This window comes from Pantherophis guttatus, chromosome 2 (genome assembly GCF_059756535.1).
Source record: "Pantherophis guttatus breed Tessera chromosome 2, ASM5975653v1, whole genome shotgun sequence".
In the NCBI taxonomy this organism is placed as follows: domain Eukaryota; kingdom Metazoa; phylum Chordata; class Lepidosauria; order Squamata; family Colubridae; genus Pantherophis; species Pantherophis guttatus.
In genome coordinates this window covers 203,712,965-203,738,413 of record NC_142064.1, presented here as the reverse complement: position 1 = coordinate 203,738,413, position 25,449 = coordinate 203,712,965, and the positions used below count along the sequence as shown (strand labels likewise).

At 37.8% G+C, this 25,449-nt stretch overlaps 1 protein-coding gene across 2 annotated transcripts in view; it reads right to left on the bottom strand.

Annotated features, from left to right (window-relative positions):
* Positions 1–1,107: 1,107 nt before the first annotated feature.
* The window catches only part of HRH2 (histamine receptor H2), a 48,045-nt gene continuing 23,703 nt past the window's right edge, over positions 1,108–25,449 (bottom strand). Inside the window, exons 2-4 of one of the 2 annotated variants that reach the window (XR_015732594.1) lie at positions 20,694–22,563; positions 9,747–9,888; positions 1,108–2,781 (exon numbers count right to left, since the gene is read on the bottom strand). Coding sequence is in view for 1 of the 2 variants with exons in the window: in XM_034401353.2 (XP_034257244.1) it covers positions 2,595–2,781; positions 20,694–21,778 (1,272 nt within the window). In the remaining variant the exon portion in view is untranslated. The remainder of the gene's footprint in view (positions 2,782–9,746; positions 9,889–20,693; positions 22,564–25,449) is intronic. The other variant, XM_034401353.2, reaches the window with a different exon arrangement.

Genomic DNA, 25,449 nt, shown 5'->3' with positions numbered 1-25,449 from the left:
ATTGCAAGATGGGCAACATGGAGGGTTGGTTCCCCACAGCCTTTTGCCTGGTTGCAGTTCAGATTTTGACAGACAACTATTCCTTGGCAGAGAAAGGCTTTGCTGAATTGAGTCTCAGAAGGGAAAAAGTGAAAAAGTAAAATAACAGAGAGAAATGAGGGAGATTCAAAAAGAAGAAAAGCATATCAGGAAAAAAAAAAAGATTGTAGGGCGAGTTACCAACTTTTGTTTGCTTCATGCCTTCCATATTTAAGGAAATGTGACTTTTGACAAAGAAAAGATTTCCTTGGCTAGCTTGAGTGCAGTTTTGATTGCTATTCTTATTGTAACTACTCCCCTGGTGAAGAGATTTTTCCTTTGAAATATATCAGGATTGAGACTTTGGGATAAACATGAAAAGAGTGCCAATATGATGTCTGTTATATAAAATCATCTAAAACTTAGATTTACATCTTTTAAATGTTTTTATTAAATTCAATTATCAACTGCCTGAAGTTGTGGGAAATGATGGCATATAAAAATGTTTTAAATAAAAACCAGCAGATCTATCTGAACTGAGACAAAATAGCAGAATCACATGCCAGACTTTGTTGGCAAATGATGTTTGGATGATGAACCCATACAGTAACAGAATCTCAGAGATGTAAGGGATCAGGCAGCCCAATAACTTAAAGGGAAGCCCATCACTTCTCAAGATGATTGATCCTAATGTCAAATTGCTCCTATTTTTAGGAATGAATCTGGGTACTGGAAAGCCATAAATACTATACACTGTTTTTACCTTAAGAGTAACATGGTGAATACCAATTAAATCTAGGCATTTGAATACATATGAAGAATGTTGAGTTGGTAAGAAATTTTAAGTACCGCAAAAAGATGAAGCCACCTAGGACTCAAATCCTGTGTTATAAGCCTGTGAATGGTAGATCCCTGAGTTAGTGTCATAAGAGCCATAGAGCCCTTCTCTGAATTTGGAAGGGAATCTCCGATCTTGGAGATGAAACAGATATCAGACTCCCCTTCTGAATCTTTACTACACTTCAGGGAAGAACTTTCTGACTGTAGAAAAGCTCCAAAGATGGCGGACAGAATGAACCTGAGGAGTCATTCAGTATAAAGGCCTTCAGGTCCTTTATTTGGGGGTCAAATTGGCGGCCCACGGGCCAGATGTGTCACGCTCAGGCCCACCCCAGCTCCGCAAAGGCAAAAAATATTGCGACACATCACGTGACATCACGTGACACAATCAAGTTTGACACCTGTGCTTTAGATCAACACTATAATAAGAACAAACACAAATTAAAACAATACATTAGGAAAGACAATGAACCCTGCATCATCTTATTACTGTCCCATTGCTGACAGGGCATTTGGAATCAGCAAAGCATTCTATTGTCAGACACTCTTAGTAAAAATACATTATTTTAAAAAAAAACACTTCAAGCTTTGAAAATAGCATCTTTTTCTACATCCTTACTAACTCTTCTGTTCTCTTTTAAAGGCTTTCAGTCATAATTTGTTTTTAATCTCAAACTAACCAAAAGAGCCCCACAGATTCTGAGAATACACGTGAGCAAAATTTGAAAGGGCGTAGTTTTTCTGTTCCCAATAAAAATTATCCCAACATGAATGATAAAGAATTACAATATGAAATAGCACTTAAAGACATATTTTCACCAGTTGGTTTCTTTTTCGGTGTTTTTAAATACACAAAACACAATATTTTGTTAATGAAAACAACTGAGTCTATTAAATATTCAAAATTTTCCTTTTTTAGTTTAATGTATTTTACTGGATGTTTTGACAATGTGCAAGTGATTCTAGAGCAGGGGTGTCAAACTGGTGGTCCATGGGCCAATGCGTCATGTGCAGGCCATGCCCACCCCAGCTTCATGAAGGGGGAAAACATCACAAAACGTCACGCAATGGCAACGTGATGCAGTGAGTTTGACACCTGTGTTCTAGAGGGTCTAAATGAAAGAAATATTTCCAAGATATGCATTGTTCTTACTTCAGAAAAGTAAACAATACTGTCATTAATATGTAAATGAAAGCAGTGACTCTTCTACCTCTTTGCTTTACCCAAACCCATCCTTCTTTTCCCACCTTATTCCTTGAACTCCTGGTTTTCAAAATCTCTGTTATTTGAACTATATTTGACATGCAAGGCATTCATGACCTTTGTAGATTAGGTCAAAGAAAAAGATGAATAGTTGATGGCATCTTAAAAGTGAATTATCAGAAATATTCTGATAGTATGGTTGTCAGAGAATACAGGCCCAGGATTAATTTAATATTGTAGAGAGAAAATTCTGCAGTCTCCAGTGAAGCCAGTATTTCTCCCTTCTACCCATGCATTTCTTCTTGGTTAGAAATGAGCTTAACAAAACGGTAGGATGTAGATGAAAGATTTTTTTCCACAGAGTTTGGATATTGAGAAATTCCTCTTCATCTTCTTCCACATGTGTGACATGGCAGAGTCAACTGTTATTACAGGAAACGTCATTCAACAATGGAACACAAGAACTTCCAATCCATCTTTGCTTCGTCATTCACATACATTGTGAATACAATCCCATGAAAAACCTGCTGGTTTAAGAGAAGACACAATAGATAACAGTATGGGGTGCAGAGTGCTGCTCTATGTTCTGTCCACTTGCTGTTGGTTTCTCGAACACCGGGATCCACACGTTCCTCTTGGGTAGAACTTTGGCCAACCAAAGACTTCGACAGATGGGCAGGATAGTAGAATTTGAGGTATCACATGGCGGGTTCTGATTCCTAGAAGGGAGAAACAAAACCCAATTACAGATATATGACTGAAAGTAATTCTCAATAATTTTCACGTTTTTGTTTTAATGGTCCCGTTTTCCAGAGTCTCTTCCTAGATCATATGTTTATTAATAAGAGGTGTGATACAGGCATTCTGAACTATAATTTAGCACCTCTTTACAGCTTTAGTTCTGTTTTATCTCCATTATATATGCTAATGAATCCCACATTAACATCCAGTTATTAATTTTTCCCATTTAAACATTCATAACCGAAAATATTCTTTTTATCCTGGCTTATACATGGAATATAAAATAATCTCCTGGGAATTTATTTGTGACCCCTAATGTCTTCCCAGTTTCTGTATTTATGAGACGATATTACAGTATTGTTGTCATGATCTTCACCATCATTTCCACCAACCAATTATTTATTCTTTATACAGTAGATTTACTTTAATTTAATATAATTTTGTGATTGTCTAGGAATTGACATTCACCAATTAATTTAATTGACAAATGAACTAAAAGAAATGCAAACATATGTTTTTTTGCCCTATACCGGTCACTATCTAAGTTTTTGGTGACATGAGCCTCTGCTATATTGCTAAAAGCTGTGAAAATGTGATGAATGAATGAATGAATGAATGAATAGCTCTCTGTCTGATGTAAGTTATTCCATGCTATGAGGCTGCCTGAATTGTTTTCAAATATCACTTTTGGATTGCTCTCTTAAATAAGGAGGTTAATCATAATTTAATAAAGCATTTCACTTACAAACTTTCTCAAGTGAAGCAGAATTTATGGAAATTTTTAATCAGAGTTAAGGAGAAGAGACCAACAGTTCCCTCTAGGACGACCAATTTCATATATCTCTATCTATGGGGTCAGGCATGTCAAGTAGCAAACAAACAAGCTTCAGAGTTTGTAATAAAAACCTTGTATAAGAAAGAGGCTTATATAAAAAAGCTTATGAAAAATGGAACTACTCCACAGATGCTATTCACCGGTTGTGATTTGTAGCAAATCTAAAAAAAAAAAAACACCAAATCATAGAGGAAATGAAACAACAAGAACAAAAAGTGGAAAAATAAAAATCCATTTTTTTAACGTTCAAAGTTGAAACTACTCTTTGTTACGGATGGCCCATTAAAAATAAATAAATATATACAAATCCCATCTCTGCTTCAGGGAACTACTCAGAATACACAGAAGAATAAAGAAAACCCTGATGACCATCATTCATTTTTAATGATGGGTTATTTGCAAAAGTTTCACACCCCTCAAGTGTGTTTATTGCTAGGCCTGCTTAGAAACATGAAAGGAAACAACTATAAATCAATCTGATGAAATAGTTCAATTTGTAGCTAAACCACATATTAGCTGTTTTATTGTTTGCAAAAAAAAAAACCTTTAGTACTTTTCTTCCTTTGCACCCACTTTTTCTAAGAAGATCATTAAAGGCAAAAATGTTGTTTTGCTTAAAAGCAACATGACATACTTTCCAGCAGTTGATCTCTGGCACAGAGATTTTGTGATCAGTTTCAATTTCATGCCTTGGAAATTTTCAAAAACCACAGAGCAGAGGAGAACTTTTCATTGAAATGAATCATAAATACGTATCTTTAATTGAGTTTTAAATAAGGTTCTCTTTCTGGGTAGTATGCAACAGATATATCGGAAAAATTTATATCTGTATTCTCCGAATGTTTCAAGAGCATTCAAGCATGCTCGTTTCTATATTTTTATTTAAGAGATACTTGCCCAGAAGAATCATGTGAATTTAACATCTTTATTTTTTTTTAAATTTATTTTGATTTATATGCTGCTTTTCTCCGAGTCTCAGGGCGGCTTACAAGGCGTTAAGCAATAGCCTTCATATTTTTGTATATTTTATACAAAGTCAGCTTATTGTCCCCACAAACCGGGTCCTCATTTTACCTACCTTAGAAAGGATGGAAGGCTGAGCCTGGTGAGAATTGAACTCGCAATAATTGCAGGCAGCTGGAAGCTAAATACTACCTTTAACAGTAGCATTAGTCTGCTGCGCCACTCAGGTTCCTCTGAGTGGTGCAGCAGACTAATAAGGTACCTGTGCATATGACTGCCATGATTTGCACAGACAACATATTGGAAATGATACAGTTGTGCTGATTCACATTGATATATTTTACCATAAATCTTGCTTCTTCTTAATCCGGGAATCCCCCACGCCCCACGCCACCTCCAAATGTCTCCAACAGATACTCTGAGATTAGTTGGAGAACCCTGCTTATATTTCCACTAGTAAGTTTGGCTCACACTGTGGTAGTCAGCAGTAGGATCTTCTCATTAACGTATGGAAATTTCTCCCCAAGCCTGCTTGCCTGACTCCTCACTGTCTTTTCCCAGAAAAGAACTCAAGTCCTTTTCAATCCGTTGATGAGATGAAAATAACTACTCCAGGCCAAGGCAGACTTTAAGTTTTCCTGTTACTTATTTCATTTTCCTCTGCTTAAAATGAACTCAATTTTAACATTTCTATTTATTGTTTTTAAGCATGCTGGTTTAATTTCAGGCCCCTCCCTCCACTTTCTGGGTAAACTACTGTGGCTCCTTTGGGAAATACATTAGTAAGCCTTAACAATCTACCCCTCCCTTTATTAAGCCATCAATATGACCCATTAAACATGACTGATGATGTTAATAACAAAACTCTTTCCATCTTCAGAATGAGAAGCCCTTCCCTACTAAAACCAATTTAAAATGTGCTTATTCACTATAGGACTTTATATCTGAGTCTCCTTCCCAGCTTTTGTGGTATGTCTTTTGACAGCAGATACAGTGTCTCTAATATTTGTTTTCCTTCTGTTCAATCATGTCTCATTTTCTGAGATTTCCTGGACAAATCTCTGCAGTTTTCTTGACATGGTTTTTCAGAAGTAGCTTGCCATTACTTCCTTCCTAGGGCTGAGAGAGAATGACTGGACCAAGGTCACCCATCTGTCTTTATACCTATATCTCTATATCTATATCACAAACATATATCACACGAAATACTCAGCTAATGTTGAAACTGATACAGGAACAAAACAGTCAAACTATCCTTGTGCTATTGAAGGGGCTTCCCTGATGTGAAGCCGAATGTGTCATTGCTCTTTCTCTTCAGGCAAATGGCTTGAATCAAAGTCAAAACAGAGGGCTACCCAAAGCTGGATGTAAACTAGACTCTTGAGAAATTCCTTCTGAATCTTGGACCTTTTGAAATGTGAAGGATATTTCCCAAAAGAAAGCTAATGGTCTGGGGAACAGACCTAAGCTGGCCACAGGAATGAGAGTTACAGGCTGGTCAAGCAGCTGGTCATGTTCAAAAGTTCCACTTTTCCCCACGATGGTCTCATTTTTTATTCAAAAGCTGTCACTCAGCCATTACTGTTATCCTGTTGCTTTTGCATTTCTGTGATGAATGCGGTCAAAAGGTTGCTACCGACTGTGACATTGATACGGTGAGGTCAAGTACCACTTGCATAAAAATCTATCTTTCAAGGCTGAAATGGTGGCAAATGATTTACTACATCTGCTAGTTTTTTTTTTAACATGGGCTTCCAGAAAGTATATCCCTCAAAAACAGCTGCTGATAGCAGTACAGTCTTAAGTCTCCCTTCCCCACAATGGCAGGGATTTTATTTGCATGAGATCTTGTGCAAAGCTACAACTGCCTCGTGTGGAACCAGCACAACAATTGTATCTGGCTTTTAACAGCAAGGTGACCTCTGTTTTTTAATCCCTGTGACACTGTCAATAAAACTGAAGCAGAACAGAAAGATCATGTTATCAGGGTTGTGGGACTATATGCAGAGGTGATTCTGACCTTATTTTGTTAAACCCTGCCCAGGTTTTCCAGGCTCCCAGCAAATAACATCTTGATTAAATTCTGAATAACTGAATTTTCAGGTGTTGACTCAGGTTCCACCATTATTATGAATAAGATCCAGAAGCAACTCTTAGCTTGCATCATTGGGATTCTTTGCAGAGATTGAATACCAATTGTATTTTGGATTTGCTAAAAGGTTGAGGTTGCCCCCAAATGTGACAAATGATATTCTAAAACAAACAAACAAACAAACAAACAAACAAACAAACAAACAAACAAACCCAGCTAGTGAAACACTCTGAGATGGCTCTTAAACAGCCTAGCAAGACCACATGAGTTGGTGAAAGGACTGAAGAAGAACATTGATAGTCCCAAGGGTGCTTTTCCAAAAGGCAACTGGATTTTCTTGGGATTTTCCTTGAAGATATTTCACTTCTAATCCAAGAAACTTCTTCAGTTCAAAACTGAAGAAGCTTCTTGGATGAGGAGCAAAATATCTTCAAATTAAAAACCAAGAAAACCCAGTTGCCTTTTGGAAAAGCACCCTTGGACAACCATGGCCTGGATGACTGAAACTTTCGATAGATAAGAACACGGATACTTGTGCAACAACAACTATAAAAGAAGTAGGAAGCAGATGTTCAACAAGAAATGTCAAAGAGGAGTTTCCTACCCATAGCAATGCAGCTGAACCAAACAGGCATACAGATCTATGCTTTCTGAAAGGAGACTTCAAGGGATGGGGAGTATATTAAAAGGAGAAAGCAGGATTGCCATTCAGTTATAAAGTAAAGTAAGTAATAAAAATTATCCTTGATAATATCAAATAACATTGTGATATTCTTTCAGTACCTCTCATTCAACAGAAAAAGAATAGGAAATTTGGGGAGAAGTAGTTCCTTGTCAAGCAGCTAATTATTTATTATTTGTTTTCCCAAAGCCTGATTTTCAACATTTGTTAGTCTGGATTTTTGAGTTCCTTTTAAGGATGAAATGTATCTACCATGTGGTAGAAAAAAAGAAGGGACATTTTAAAAGATTTTTAAAATACTTCCCCACAAATTTAATTCCTTTCCCACTTCACTGACAGCAAATCGGGACACATGATAGCAGTGTTCCAATATCTCAGGGATTGCCACAAAGAAGAGGGAGTCAAACTGTTAATCAAAGCACCTGAGGGTAGAATAAGAAGCAATGGGTGGAAACTAATCAAGGAGAGAAGCAATTTAGAACTAAGGAGAAATTTCCTGACAGAACAATTAATAAGTGGAACAACTTGCCTGCAGAAGTTGTGAATGCTCCAACACTAGAAATTTTTAAGAAGATATTGGACAACCATTTGTCTGAAGTGGTGTAGGGTTTCCTGCCTGGGCAGGGGGTTGGACTAGAAGACCTCCAAGGTCCCTTCCACCTCTGTTATTCTATTCTAAATCCTATTCCATTTCACTATTTTAGAACATTATCTTGATATTCATAATCCACAATTATGCATTCCAAAGACCCTGTTCCCAAATATTATGAAGACTACTGAAGTGCAAAAAATCAGAAAGATTGATCCCCCTCACTTGCAAAACTGTCACATTCCTAATTAAGGAAAGTACCCTGTGAAATAGTAAGATTTGGTGCATTCCAAGTTATAAATAATTCATCCTCTTACAGATGTCCAGCTGCACTATCCCTTAACAATTTTTGGGGAAGAAACTTCTGTCTAGATTTGCTGTTTGTGTCATAAAGCATTTTCTCTTCTAATGTAGAATACCTAATCTTTTCATATGATCAGTGTTTTTCATGTGATTTAGGGTTAAAAGCCCAGAAGTGGCTCTTTCGTCATGTGTTAGAAGGGAACTGAAAATTCATTGGGTTTGTCTGGGTCACGTTTCTGAAAATTGTATTTTCTGGAAGTGAAAAATAAAGGAACTCAGCATTGTAAGGAGAGAAAATGCTGTTAAATACAGATGGGCAGAGTGAATTTGATGGTCATTGAATTTAAGAAAATTGATAATAAAAAATTATCAGTTTCTGTTGAAGACAAAGTAACATTACACTAATGTCTAAAACATTTTATACTCATGCACATTATCAGGCCTTCTAGAAGCCTTTTGGGCTTCAGATACAACTGGTTCAGCATTCCTTCCTATTGGACACCTTCTATACACACTTTAAGATGTGCATTATTACAATCTATACAATATTCACTGCTTGTCAAAAATGTATATTTAGCCTGAGCATAAACATACTATAAACAACCAATAGTAGATAATAGAACGAAAGTCATGTTGTACACTTAAAGTACGAGCTCAGTGTAAACGTATGCTTCTGTCTTATAAGCAACCAATAGCTACAGGTGATCTGCACATAGATGAAACCAAGGAAATCTTTGGCACAGAAGAATAAATGGGTGCAGGCAGTTCCCGAGTTAAGAATGTCTGACTTTCAGACACCCCCCTATTTATGAAAAAGCTGCCTGTTACTAAAAATTGCAGATGGCATTTTTTTCCCCTTAAGCTGATGAACCATCGAAGCCCCATAATTTTTTATGTACTGTTGAAGCCACACATGTTTAATATACAGCTTGTTTTCAGCAGTTCATTGTGCAAAAGTACAAGTTCCAACCTACAGTACCTACAAATTACTGAGTTAAGGGCAGAATTAGGAATAAAAGTCATTCTTAACCTGGGTCTGTCTCTACCTGAAGCGGTGAACTGTTGATTTTTGTTGCTTGCCTTTGGTTGAACTAACTCCTTTTTGACTGAGACTTTCAATCAATTTGTCACATTATCTTAAGTTGTTTAATTTAGGGTGGTATACTTCTATAAACTTCTAAACCCCACCTCCAAAATCAGATCTTGTGTCAGTTGGTCTTGCAAAGTTCAAGTTTCTGCTCTAGTATCCGATATGTCCTAGAGCCAATGTTTTCAAAGCTGCTAACTTATTTTGCTTATAATTTTTCTTTTGAGCCTAATAAAGAAAAACAATCATCATGCTATTGCCCACATGGAGACAGTAATTAACAAATATATTACAGAGAGACTAATGTGGCCTGTCAGATATAAGGACCTGCAAAAATAAAAATAAAAATTGAAGATTACTGCATTCTACAATGTGACTTCCCAGATACTCACCTGAGGGACCCTAGATTTTCCCCAGAAGAAAATCTAAACTGTATCCTTCTGTTCTCAGTGGATTTTGGAAGAGGACAGTCAGAGTTTTGTCACAGTGACCACTCTTACTGGCCTGTCTGTAGTTTAAGGAAAAGGCCCAGAGCTGAAAAGGTTAAAATAAGAATGGGAGAAAGTGGGGTGGAGGGGGGAGAATGAGGGAGAACATTTGTCAATAAAATAGAATAATAATAGTTATAGAATATATTTGCTCCTATAATCTTCGGCTATTATTACCATCCTTCAGCTGCTAAACTTGGTTTCATGAGCTCTGGTCTATGTCATTCAGTTCCAGACTCAAGAAGAACGAGTGAGGAAAATCAGAATCATAGATCAGAGCAGAACCGGTAATATAGTTATATCTGCAGGAAAAGTGAGCTTATTACTCCTCATTTCTGACAGGCCAAAGCAGCCATCTAAACATTGCCTCCAGGGTCAATCTGAACATATGAACCACAGACCTTGTCCTGTATAAACTGGTTGGGGAGGGAGATTAAAGGTGTGCAGCCTGTGTAAGAGGAAAGGGTTTTTGCCCTCCAATTGCTATGCATCAGCTATCTTTTTCTGAGAACATTTTGCACCTTCACAAGAGTTACTATTCGGATTATTGAGAATCAAAAAGGATGGACAACGAAAAGATTCAGCTTTCTCCTTCTTATCTAAATAATAAGAAGGTAGCAACAAGTAACAAATGCTGCCTCTGCAAAGAAGCTGAAGAAAAAGTGGACCTTTAACTGCTACAAGAGGAACACACAAACCGAATACAAAAACGGCATGACAAAGTAGCAACAATGGTACATTGGAATATCTGCTAGAAATACCATCTGCCTGCAAGCAAGAACTGTTGGGACCATAAAATAGACAAAGTAATAGAAAATGAGGAAGCTATCCTGCTTAGTATGGAATTAGAGGAAGAACAAGTAAAGGAAACAATGATTGCTTGGGCAAAAAGTTGTGGATATTCAATTGAGCTTAATAGTTGGCAACAGTTATGGGAAAGGAACTATAAACTAACAACATCCACTGCATATAAAGAGAATCAATATAAAATGTTTTATAGATGGCATATGGCTCTGGAAAAATTGGCAAAAATGTTTAAAGACAAATCAGCTAAATGTTGGAAATGCCATCAAATACCAGGATCTTATTATTATATGTGGTGGACATGCCCAGAAGCTAGAGACTATTGGAGTTGTATTAAGACATGGCTAGAAGAAATGATCCAACAACATATTGATTTAAAACCTGAGCTGTTCCTATTGGATATACTACCAGAGAAAATTAGTAAAGAAAATATATACTTGATTATACATATAATAATGGCAGCAAGGATAGTATTTGCACAAAGATGGAAAGCAGAGAAAATCCCTTTGGAAGGGGAAGTAATTAAAAAAATCTTAGATTGAACAGATTAACTTCGATGATTAAAGAGAGAGAGGATATGGACTATTATAAGATATGGGGGAAATTTTATGATTGGTTAAAAAGAGATATAGATAAAGATTGTGATAATTAAATAAGGAGAATATTACATTAAATGTATTGTAATTTGGGGGAAATATCTCAATAGAGAAATGGAAACTATCAAGGAGAAATGAAGATAGGAGGAGTAATAAAAAGAAGAAGTCACCAAAGAAACACTGAGAAGACACATTGAAGGATTGATGTATTATGTGTTTGTTTGTTTTAAAAAATAATTAAAACACACACACACACACACACACACACACACACACACACACACACACATATATATATAAATGAGGAAGCTAAAGTGCCCTGGAACTTTAGAATTCAAACATACAAACACCTGCCATATAACATCTTATACTTAACAATTGTTGGTAAAAAAAACTAAAAAAGTTTGGATAGTGGATATTGTAATATATGGAAACTGCAGAATAGAAGATAAAGAACTGGAGGAAAAAATCACAAAATACAAAGACCTGCAGATAGAAGTAGAATGACCTTGGCAGAGGAAAACAAAGATTGCCATTTACTATTGCCAATAATGATATTGTACCTTGGGTGCAAACCCAAAACATCTGGAACAACACTTGAATACCATTGGTATTGAAAAAAATCAAAATCAGTCAATTGGTAAAAGCAGCTTTACTTGGAAGAGCTTACATCCTACGATGACACTTTTAAGACCATCAGAGAATGACATCTGCCTATCCCAGGTCCTTGGGAAGAGTTTGATAGTGTGGATAAAAATGCCAAATCCTGTCTAAACTCCTGGCTGACTGTGCAACCATAATAATAACAACAGTAATATATTATAAACACTTTTTTTTATTTGATTTATATGCCGCCCTTCTCCGGAGATTCAGGGCGGCTTACAATGCGTTAAGCAATAGCCTTCATACTTTTGTATATTTATACAAAGTCAGCTTATTGCCCCCACAAACTGGGTCCTCAATTTACCTACCTTAGAAAGGATGGAAGGCTGAGTCAACCTTGAGCCTGGTGGGATTTGATCTTACTTTAATTGCAGATAACTGGTGTTAAATTACAGAGCTCTGTCTGTTGAGCTATCCACTTATAACAAGACTTGGAACTGGATATCAAGTCCTAGGTGGAGTAGTTAGAGAAACTAGGTGTGCTTAGTTTGGAGAAGTAAAATTAACCATTTTTACTTCTCTAAAATAAAGAGCTTAGTTTGGGGAAGAGAGGGCATGTTCCAGATATAAAAAAGCCTTACAGAGTAGGGAATAAATGTACTCTCTGTTGTCTTGAAAGGTATGGCCAGAACCAATGGGCTGAACCTGTGGGGAAGTAGATTCAGGTAATATAACATAGCTGTCAACCAGTGGGAAAAAAACTGCCTCTTGAAATGTATGTTCCTTCACTGGAGGTTTTCAAAAATATGTTGGACAGTTTATGAAATGCTTTAGCAGATCCTGCATTGTTCAAGGAATTGAACGAGATGACTCCCAACTTTATAATTCTATGAAAACAATAGATGTGAAATTGGAGGACATGAAGCTTTGACAATTAAGTCAAGTTATAGACTCTGATTGCTGCTTAAAAATGCAGATTATCATACTCAACTTCATACTAGCTCATTTTGTTTCTGAAAATTAAATATGAATATGCCTTTGGAATAAAAAATATTTGCCATTTCCATTGCTTTTTCTTCAGACATCTCTGTGGATATTTCAATATTATTCCTGTAAATCCTAGAATAACCAACTATGGATTGCTAAAATCAAATCTCAAGAAGTATGAAGCCTTCACAAAGAGGGCAGAAGAAAAAAACTGATTTGCATAAAATGGATTCATGATAGCCAGAAACCAATTAAATATTTGGGAAAAAAACATCGGTTATAGATTAAATTTCAACGACTGGGAGGAGGCCTGGAATAGAAACTACAATTTGACTAAATCATCAACTTATAGGGAGAACCATTACAAAATAGTTTCATAGATGGTATCTAGCGCCAGCTAGATTAGCGAAAATATTTCCCAGTGCTTCAGCAACGTGTTGGAAGTGTGGAAAGGAGGTTGGCACCTTCTATCATATGTGGTGGTCCTGCCCCGAGACAAAAAAGTTTTGGACAAAAATACGAAACTGGTTACGAGAAATACTGGAAGAAGAAATAGAATTATCCCCTGAAATTTTCTTATTGGGAATGATCAGAGATGGATTTTCTAAAGATAAGATACATCTTACAATACATGTTACAACAGCGGCCAGGCTAGTTTTTGCAAAGTACTGGAAGGACAGATCAACTCCTCCAGAGGTAATACTAATAAACAAAATCTTAGAATGTGCAGAAATGGCAAAATTAACAAGTGATCTTAATAATGATGTGAACTCAAAATTCAATGCAGTATGGGAAAGGTGGTACAAATGGTGGAATAATAGAATGAGATTGTAATGTTAGGTTACGTTTATTTTTAATAATGGTAGATTTGAATTTATTTTATATATATATATATATATATATATATATATATATATATATATATATATAATGTAAATATGTAAATACATGACACCTCAGATGTTAACAGAGATTTGATGTTTTCTACAATTTTAAAACTAATAAAGTATATTAAAAAAAATGGATTCATGATAATTTATATGTATATATAAATATACATTTTGGAGTGATTGCTAACCATTAAATAGAAACATGGTACATCTCCTTGTTCAGTAAAAAGATCAAAACACCTCCCCACAAGCAATCAACACCCAGATAAGAAACACTAAGCTTAACATCAGATCAACAATCAAGAAGTAAACAATATCCCAATCAAAGAACTGACAAACAAGCCAACGGTAAACAGGCCAACCCCCCAGCACCCAGCACCCAACACCAAGACTACTTCCGTCAAGATTGACAGGACACACCACTGTATACATTGGCGGCAAACCCTTCTCCCTACTGTCTATGGAGAATGTCAGTCATACAGGTCATGGTTGTCCCAAAGGAGCTTTTTGCAAGAGGAAACTGGATTTTCTTTATTTTGCTTCTCATCCAAGAGAACTGAAGAAGCTTCTGGGATAAGAAATGAATGTCTTCAAGGAAAAACAAAGAAAGTCCAATTGCCTCTTGAAAAAAATCACCTTTGGGACCTTCTCCCTACTAGCACTGATGATGTCACCTATTTTGGGTAATGAAACACCTGCAAGAAAACAACCAAGCTCAAAGAGGACCCCTCATTTTAACTCTGAACTACAAACATTCTCCTTTATTGGAGAGAGCTTTTCAGTAATTTCTAAAAAGTACTACCCCTTCCAAAGATGAGGTTTGCTCATGATGTTTCCCTCAGGGTTTAACGGAAATCGAGAAACAGGATAGCTGGAGAAATGACTGTACAGTGAAAGGTAGGGGCATACACCTCCCAGCTACATAAAAATGTAGCAACATCTACTCTTCCAATGAAAAGGTATACAAAATTATCTTCTTTGAAATAATTCCTAAAGCAAATCCATTTTCATATCCAATTGAACAGCATTTAGTTAAACAAAACAAAAAAAATCAAGTTTTTTTTTTCCGCCGTTGAATTTAAATAATTTGTGCTGATAAATAGTATGCTTTTAATGAAGTGTTTATTGAATAAAGATGCTGTGGAAAGTGAACTAGAATAATGCAGAACTAAGATCAATAACTTTAATAAAAGCAGGGACTGTTATTAAAGGCATTAAGAATCTATATTCCTATAAAGTTCTGGTAATGACAGGAATCATCAATCCAGTCTTGCATTAGACCAGACATGTAAAACTGCATTTCTTCAAGGGCTGGATCAGCATAGTAGTTCTCCTGTGTGGGCCGGGGGGGGGGAGGTGAAGGCGGAGAGTGGGGAGGAGACAGGATGGACGACTCCTGCAGAACTTTGCTGACCAAAACAGGCCACGGGGGAGGGGCACATTTTCATGTGCGCAGGCCCCATGAGGACACTGCATGGCCTGTTTTTAGCCTCCCCAGCCTGCAGCAGCATTCTGCTGGTGGGGACCATTTTTGCCGACAAGAATCCAGAGAATAATAACTCAATTCTGAGGCACAGTATTTCAGATAACCGTAATCTTACTGTGGTTGGCAGAATGCCCAGAAGCAATTTGCAGAAAACTGACAAGAGAGAAACAAGAGCTGAATCAAATGTTTCTGGAATCAAGACGTGAAGGAATATGAATGAAGTTGTTTCCTGCAAATTGCATCAGTCATCGTCCTTCCTTAAATAGGCTAAGGGAGTGGCCAATTAATCCCAAGCCTTACTCTCGAGGAGACCATCTCCTGAGGAGCCACTCCTGCCTTTTAACAGCTCTGTGCACTTGTGCATCGAGAAGAGGCTCCTCCTCTTCTTCCTCTTCACTTATGGAAGCTTCTGGAGGTTCTGAAGGCCCTGGCTGAATCCCCATCTCTGGCACCACATCTTCTCCAGCCTCCTCATTGTCTGACTCGAGCGCCAGCTGCACAGGCTGCTGGCGCAGCACACCAGCCTCCTTGCTGTCGGAATCAGCTACTAACTGCACAGGCCGCTGACAGACCATAACAATCTGGCTGTTTCCCTGGACATTACATAGGGGTAAAGTGTAAAGATTTGGGGGCTGGCAGATGATGTGGAATTTGAATTCTTTTGTCTTTATTGAACAGCAAGAAAAGATTTCGAAAAGGAGAGACTACAGGGGAGCTATTTTTTTAAAAAACAATCTCCACTCTTAAAACCAAAATCACAGGATTTCTGCTCTAGACAGTTGGATTTTTGGTGCAGATCCACATTTCAATAATAAAATACTGTATAAGAGTAATCCTCGACCCCTGCAGCTAGCAGGGCCATAAGAAGAACCCAGTTAGCTGTGCTTACAACTGTGTATAATGACACATTTTATTTTATTCCATTAAATGAGCCACTCTGAACACAGCATACTGCCCATTTCTATCAGCTATAAGTATGCTTCAGTTCATTCTATATCTATATAATAAAAGCACAGCTGCTCTTTGTTTGGATATCTACCGCTTCAGTTCTTTTTTTTTTTTGTAAAATGGATCTGTGAAAGACAAATAACAGCATTGTGTCCAGATTGTCAGAGGCATTGTTTTAAAGAGAAAAATACAACAAAATGTTAGCTAGATAAAAGATTTGCCCTTGACATGTGAAGATTTTCATATGTCAAAAATAATTCCCGTTCTTCACTGCGGTGGTGAATGGTTGAACCATTCTGTGAAGACAAGCCAGCTCTATGGTAACCTGAACATGGTGCCTAGAGCAAAAGATCTGTACATCACAGACATAGATGTCCATAATGTTTTTAGCTTTTCCCTTATCACAGCTTCTTTTAGATAAAAACAATTCAGCAAATAACTGGCTTTAATTTCTAAAGCAAAGCAAGCATCCCAACACAGCCAGGTTTTGCATGGGAAATGAAGAGTGATGATCACCATGGCATTAAGCAACATCTGGACCAGGGGTAAAATGCTCCCGGTTTGGACCGGATCGCCTGATCCAGTAGCAATGGAGGCGGGTGGTTCAGAGAACCGGTAGCAAAAATCCCTGCCACCCCGCCATGCCCAGCTGAGCTGCACAATCATCAGAGGCTTTTTTTTTTTACTTTTAAAAGCATTTTTTCTACAACCTCTTCGGCCAAATAATGCTTTTAAAAGTAAAAAAAAAAAGCCTCTGATGATCACGGGGCTCAGCTGGGATCGTCAAAGGCTTTTAAAAGAAAAAAAAACCCCTTTTTTCTTTTAAATGCCTCTGACGATCCAAGCTGAGTTGCCTGATGGGCAGAGCTTGGATCGTCAGAGGCATTTAAAAGAAAAAAAGGGTTTTTTTTCCTTTTAAATGCCTCTGACGATCCAAGCTGAGTTGCCTGATCTGCAGGGGTTTTTTAAAAACTCAGCTTGGATCTCAACTTGTTGAGTTTTTAAAAACTCAACTCAGCTTGGATTGTCAGAGCCTTTTGAAAGCATTTTTTTACAACTTCTTCACTGAAGAGGTTGAAGAAAAAATGGTTTTAAAAGTAAAAAAAAAGAAAATTGGCTACGCCTACCCAGTCACATTACCCACCCCACCAAGCCACGCCCACAGAACTGGTAGTAACAAATTTTAGATTTCACCACTGATCTGGACCCATTCTGATAGCTAGAACCGAAAGCGTCTGCAGAACATAAGAAGTATTTTTGGCCTTTCTGTTTAAGATCAAGCAGCAGAATAAATTTCTTGACATTGCCTGAAACCTGATAGCAAAATAAGAGCTAGCTGCCAAATGGAAAGTTTCTATAGAGTGAAGCTGTAGTGTTCTGATCCAGTAATATCTCTTTGAAGAATCTGAAATTTCTAAATGCTTCTGGGAAGCAACATCCCCACTTCTTCTTTTTCTAGACCTTTAGAAATGCAATCTCTCTAGAATCAAAATAAGCAGAACTGCCTATATTGTTTTTAGATGCTTATTTAACTAGGAGACTAAGAATTGAAATACTTCACTTGCTCTTTTTAATTAATCACTTTAGGATGTTTCCTCTTTTTTTAAATAACTTACAAAATAGTTTTGAATAGGTCAGAAAAATGGACTGAAAAAACCAGAATGAATTTTAAGAGAGATATGTCTATATTTTTCGCTTATGAAATAAAAGGCCTAGATTTTGAAACATAACTAATAAGAAACTGAGTTAGCAGTTTCATGAAGCTGCAAAAAAGCAGAAGCAATTTTAAGTTGTATCAGAAAATATAAAACATAGAAAACATAAAACATAGAAAACATAAAACATAGAAAACAATTGTTCTACATGGGTCAGTGGACCACAACTCCCAGCCAACACTGGCCTGGGAACCACACTGTAAGTAGGATAGAGAAAAAAATAGAACAGATTCAGGGTATCCACGAGGAATGTCATAGGACTATGTAGGGAACTGAAGAAATTGGGAGTGGTAAGACTCAACGAGAGAATACTCACAGAGGATATAATAACTTTTTTTCATATACAAAAGGAGGCCAAGTTTTTTTTATCTATTATTTCAATGTGTAGGATAAGGACTCCTGGTTTTCAGTTACAGAAAGGGAAATTCTTACTGAATTCTATAAAGTCCTCCTAGTGGAAAGAGTAGTTAAGTAAGGGAACTAGTAGTCACCCAACAGTGGTGGAATTCTCTTCAATGGATGTGTTTCTGGAGGGGCTGGTTAGCAATTGGTTGGAATGCTTTAATTTGAATTCTGTACTGGGTAGGTGAGGAGGAAATCAGATGGTCTAGAAAACAACTAGCAAACAGGAAAGCCCATGGTGGTGGAGCAATTAAAGGAACCATAAAGTTTGTGGCAGCTCTCTGACAACAATTGTGGAAAAAAACAGCATAACTCAGAACTGGAAAAGGTTGATCTATTTCCCACTTCCTAGAGAGGGAGATTTAAAGAAAACATATGATCATCTAGCTAATTTAGAGAAACAGCAAGAGAATATTAAAAATAACTCCACTTTTTGTAGACAACTTCAAAAGTTTTGATAGTCTTTATCATTCAGGTCTTTGGAAGTCTCTCAAAGCAGTGGATATGTCACAACATCTGACTTTTTTTCTTTTTTTTAAAAAAAATAAGAAATACTTACAATGACCAGGAAGGCACAGTGAGACAGAATTTCCCTACTCTGTCACTACCCTTTCATGGTGCTTGGAGGTTGTTGGGACCTGGATGGGGGACAACAGAATTCGAATGAACTATGGCAAGATTGAATGGCTTTGGGCACATGGAACCTCGGGATCTGGGTTTTCGTCATTCTTGGTTCTGGATGATATTGAATTAGGGGTTCAGACCCAGTTTGTAACTTAGGGGTTCTCCTGGACTCATGTCTCCTGATCAAAGAGCAGGTGGTAGGTATAATTGAGAGAGTTTTGTACCAGTTGCAACTTTTCCTGGCTCATGACTCAGTTACTCAAGTCCTAGTCACCTCTCGACTGGACTATCGCAATGTGCTCTATATGGGGATATCCTTGAAATCCATTTGGAAGTTTCAACTGGTGCAAAGTGTGGCAGTGAGAGAGGAATTTGGGGCCCCTAATACGGCCCATATTACACCTCTGCTCCATGAACTTCACTGGCTACTGGTCTGCTTCTGAGTAGAGTTCAAGATTTTTGGTTATGACCTTTACATCCTTAATTACATAGGCCCAGACTACATAATGAACCATTTTGTTCCACTAGGACAAGCCTGTCCTACTTGTGCCAGCAGAGAGGCCCTTTTGGGATCTAGAAAAATAGCCTTCTCTGCCATAGTGCCTGCCCTTTAGAACAGGGGTCTTCAACTTTGGCAATTTTAAGACCTGTGGACTTCAACTCCCAGAATTCCTCAGCCACCTGAGGAATGGCTGAGGAATTCTGGGAGTTGAAGTCCACAGGTCTTAAAGTTGCCAAGGTTGGAGACCCCTGCTTTAGAATATCCTCCTCTCTGGTAAGATCTGCCCCCAATTGTTCTATCCTTCCACAGGAGCCTGAAGACCTGACTTTGCCAGTTGGCCTGGGGACTAAACAGGGAAGTTCCGCAGTGGAGGTGGCTGTTGGATTGATAGCAGACACCCTCCCCTCTCTTGCTCTCTGCTCTTCACCCAGCCATCTTTTTGTTATCATGTTGATGTATTCATGTTTTCATCTTCGTTGTTTATTTTATTATTCCATTATTTTACTTGTATTTTGTTTCCACTCTTTTCATTTCTTCCTTTTTATTGTTGTAAGTCCCCTAGAGTATCCCCATGGTGAGATAGGCAGCAAATACATTTAACAACTAAATGAACAAAAATAAATAATTTGATAACCCAGAATGGTTTACCACTGGAAAAGGACTGATTCTATTGCTATACTTGTTCAATTTCTATACTGAATATATCATATGGGCTTTGGGTCCAGAAGAGGAAAAATCAATGGAAACAATGTCAAAATTGAGATAGATAGACATCATACATTGGTTACAGAAACTGAGAATGACTTAAGACCAGTCATTTTAAAAGCAAAGACAAACAAAACCAGGAGAGTGAAAAGGCAGGCTTTCCTTGAATGTTAAGAAAACAAGTTATGTCAGGTGGAAAAGATGAGCAATTTAAGATGAGCAAAGTGACAATAGAAGTAGTTGATAATTATGAGATTAAACAAGATGACCGATACTGGGGGAAGGTGAGGGGAAATCCTATAGCAGAAGGCAGTATTTGTGAGACAGAGCCCTCATGGACAACTTCCCAGATAGGGTGTTGCCGTTTCTTTTGGACAGCTAGCTTGACGATGGGAGGTACTCTAGATTTAGGCAATTTAAAACTACCCAAGGACAAATCTAGCTGACCAGATTGCAGTTTAAAGGTCACACTGCTTTCCCCAAGGCTGCCAAAAGGTCACAATTCCTTCTGACATTAAACAGGATGCAAAAATTTTCTTCTGCCTCTAATGCAACCTCAGTAATAATTCAGCCTTTCAGAGAACGTTACCTTTTTATGGTTTCTTTGATTAGAGGCGTCGCCTTCCCATTCATTGTATGTGTCTCTAGATGTTTGTTTTCATATAGATTTGTCATCAGATTGCAGGTCTTGTCTCTCATCTCATGTGATAGAGAAGTTTCTCTGGCATCTGGCCTTATTCGCCGACATTTGAGCAACCTCTGATAAGCTGTCCGGAAGTCCCTATTCAGTGCAGCATACAAAATGGGGTTCAGAGCTGAGTTGACATAACCCAGCCATAAGACAACAGTCAGCAGTGGGTCACATACTGCACCCATCACACCTCGGTATGTGAACACAGTAAAATAGGGAAACCAGCATATTATGAAGGCTCCCATCACAGCTGCAAGGGTCACAGTGGCCTTGTGTTCTTTCACTGTGGGCAATATAGTTCTGTCGGTCTTGCAACAAGTGCTGTTGTTGATCCTCTTAGCTTGTTCCCTGGCTATTTTAAATATCCGGTAGTAGGTGATGCACATGATAATTAAGGGGAGGTAGAAAGTTAGCAAGCCATCCACCAGAACATATGTTGCATTGACCTCCAATTTGCACTCTTGCTTCCCGTTCAATTGATTCTGGTTCTGGATAGTTGTGTCATTGGTATTCCATCCCAAACTGATGGGTAAAAAAGAAACCATAAGGGACACTACCCAGATAAGAATCAAAGCTACAACGACTCGTAAAGGAGTGACCACAGTGGTGTAGCGGAGGGGTGCTGTAATAGCATAATAGCGATCCAGGCTAATGACGAAGAGATTGAGAATGGAAGCAGTGCATAGCATGACATCCAAGCTAATGTAGACATTGCAGAAAGTAATGTTCATGAGCCACTCATGGGAGGAGATCTCATAGAGGGCTGAGAAGGGTAAGACCAGTAGGCCTAGTAGCAGGTCTGTAAAGGCCAACGAGACAATGAAACAATTAGTTAGGCTGCGAAGCCGTCGACTGAGATAGACAGCCAAGCATACCATCACATTACCACACACAGTCACAACAATGAGAACTGTGAGAGCAGTTCCAATCAGCACCTTTTCCAAAAGGCGGAGAGAACCATCTGTAACGTTTGTGGAATTCATGCTGGCTTCACAAAGTAATATCACTTTTCCTCCATGCAGACTCCCGTGACAGCTGCCACACAGAAACTTAGGAAGAATCCCGTCCAACTATTTTCTTTCACCCATCTCACAATCGGTTCCCATGTTAACAACCAATGGGATAGTATCAGAAAGACAGCTGGTTCTGAATGATTGGCTAACAATCAGATGCCTTCTCCCATTATGTAGCTATGAGCACAGTGAAACAAATTGAATCCTGCTCATTTTTCCCCAGAGGAATCTTTGCTTGGTTCATAGTTACAAAAAAGACTGGAACATTCACTAACAATGTTCTTATAAATGCATGATGATTTTGAGAGAATAGTTGATCATTATTTATCAGTCCATGATGGCTAAATGAAATATCCACATTTAGCGGCAGTATACATCTGAGAACAAGCTACACAGAAAGGCGGCTGCTTTTACACATTGATTTGTAGATTTCCTGGAAGTATTTGTTTTGCTTCTGTTTAATCTGGCTGCAATAACAGCTCCTTTCTTTCTTCAGATTCCTTTGGTTTGGTTTGCAGCCACTTGTTTTTCATCACTCACAAAAGTTTCTTCTTTTCAGTGAGATTATTAATGTAGCATATGTTGCTTGATTTTTTTAGTAACCAAATATTGCTCCATAGATCACATCAAAGAAGGACTAGAAAAGTCTTGGATGTTTAATTCTTTTTAGCAATGTTTCTATTTAAAATTCCTCAAAGTAAGTGGAAGTAGTTGAAGATTAGAAGGACATATTTCATGCCTTTCCTTGATAGAATCTGGAAGGAAGAATTAAGAATTAAGTGATTTAAACAGAAGACATAAAAATGCCTTATAATAAGTAGCTACACGTGTACAGATGAGTAAATGTATATACTTATTCATTTACACATGTCTCCATATATATTTATGTACGTGCATATAATACCAAAACTATCTGCTGAGTCTGGCAAAATTCTTTCTCTTTCAGGCTATTAAGGAGAAACATATTTTCAGGTAGAGAAATTTAGGAACGTCAGATATTATTTTAATTAAGAATGCCAGAAATTGAACACATGCAAAGTGGGAGATCCTTCCTAAATGGCCTGAGGTATATTTTAGGAATTTATTTTAATGAACATCAGGGTAATTATTTACAGGGATTTCAATTATTTCCTTAAAAACCTCAAGCCACTTCAGAGTTACTATTATCATTACTACTACTACTACTACTACTACTACTACTACTACTACTACCACCACATAGACAAATTAATAATTTACCCAGGTATCACTGTATGGTTTGAGAGACACTACATCAGTGTCTCTCAAACATTACATTACATTATGTTACATTAACTAACAATTAACTCATCATTGGAAAGAAACAGTAGAAGAGATGGGGGGAAAAAGAACTCATGGTTTTCATTATTAAGCATGTGAAAATATAAATGCTTTTTAAAAATCAGGATCAGAATCTGCAGGGCAGGTAGATACGAAAGAAAAAAGGATGGCAGATTTCACAGAATCAGTGCAAAAATTTTGTACGTCTGGTTTAATATTTTTGTTTTTCTCTAGTGTTGGAAGAAATATCCTTTTGGGTTCAGTTCCAGGTGGGGAGAAGGACACTGGAAACATGGTGGCCGATTGGAAAGATGGTTTTTATTGGCGGACAGGACCACATGGTTTGAGGTCCTGGGCAAAAAAGGCACATGGAGTGGAGAGAGGAATATATTTATACACTCTCTTGGGCCCTGCCTTAGAGTTTCCTGTTCCTGTACAAGAAATGTATCCCATTGGCTGTCAGAGCCCCAGGGGGCGGGGGTCTTAGCTAACTTTGTAGGCTGATGTGTCCCAGCTTGGTTCCGTCTTGCTGGGTGATGTAATCTTCCCAGGTGCCGTGTAGTGAGATGGGTAGAGGGCTAATCCTATCATGTCCTGAGGGCTATGTCTTAATCCCATCACTCTGGAGCTGAAGTGGAGGGAAGGGGGGGGGGCAGGGAGCTGCAGGAAGCTGCTTTGTCTCTCCTTTTCTCATCCAGGGAAATATATTATTCTGCCTCTTTAATATTTCTTAGAATATTCCATTCTTCTATGAGGGGGGCGGGTGCTAACTTCCTATACTAGTGTGGAATGAAATTTCCAGGAAGGCTAGATTATTGGAAACAGACGTAGGCTGCCAAATATATATAAAGCTACAATAGTTTCCCCCCCTAAATTCTATAGAAACCCATGTTTTTGAGTTATAGGCCTTTAAATTGGATGAAGTTCATATGAAAACTACATTGTTATGAAAAGTGTATATGACATTTCACAGAACTCATTGTTGGAGTTTCAAGCAACATGTTTTTAAAATCATACATTTACACATATATGCCTATTTATTTATTTTTTGCTTTTCCCCCCTGACTGAATATGCTGCAACGTGCAGTAAAAAATATCTTATTATGAAGAATATTCATAATTCAACATGAGGTTGTAAGGAATAATTCCTGATTATTGTGGAATTTGATGGCAAGGAGAAAAAATGATCTTGGTAAGTAGTTCCATTTTTTAAAAAAAGTCATGAAACCAACCACTTATCTAGAAAACTCACAAATGCAATTACTATAACAAGAGACAGAAGACGAAAACTCCATTTAGGCGTTCTTATTCCCGGAATAATAAATGCTCAAATAATCTTGTTCTCTGTAGGCATTGTATGTTCACTAGGGCTTTTAGCAGGGAAAAAGCCTACAATGAGCTGTATATACTGTATGTAGGATTCCACATGAGCCAAGAAACCAATAATGCATAATACAGTCTAGAAGCCATAGATTTTTTTACCCCTGTGTAGATAATCAAGCTGAATGTGTGAAGACTGCAGGGAGCCAATATCACAAGAACGCGATGGATGGAATTATCTGAAGTGCTCTTATTTTGAGCACTCCAGGTAGAATAATATCTGAATTGGCCTAATGAGATGAAGTAAACATTAGAACTAAGGTTATCTTTCCCAAGATATCCTTCTTCTCTTCCAAGGGATATTTGGGTTTGCCTGTAAGCCCATGTTAGCCAATGAATACCCGATTCCCTTCTCATCGCCCCTCTAGAATGGTTTACGTAAATTGGGTCAGTTTTTCTCCCTTTTTGTGGTGCAGCTGTCATGGTGCAATAACCTGCAGCATGTTAGGGTTCTGATGTCTGCCTTAAGACATAGGAATTCAGAGATAAATATGGGGAAAAAAGGAGAGGGGTGGGGGAAGGGAGAAACGACATATATATATCCCTGGCTCAAGCTGATAAAGGGATGAGAATTTGTGGCTCAGAGATTAATTCAACTGCCTAACATGCAGGAAGCCCAAGTTCAAATCCAAGTAAGGTTATGGCTAGCTGATGAGAGCTAAATAGCTTGAAATAGATCTATACTAGTCTCCCTTTATTTCTTTATCAGCAAAATATAAATTTGATGTGTGTATGTGTGTATACACACACACACACACACACATATACATTTCTACAAAGCTCAGTATGCAGTCTGTGCTGCATTTTTACACTGATGTATATTTTCCATCCCTGTGGATTGGTTGCTTTATCAGCATATTTGTTGATAAAATGTTATAGATTAGAGAACCTGAGGACATGTTATCGTTGTGTTGCTTGTTTTTGTCCCTTGGTTTGCTGACTAGCTGTAACCCTGGAGAGCA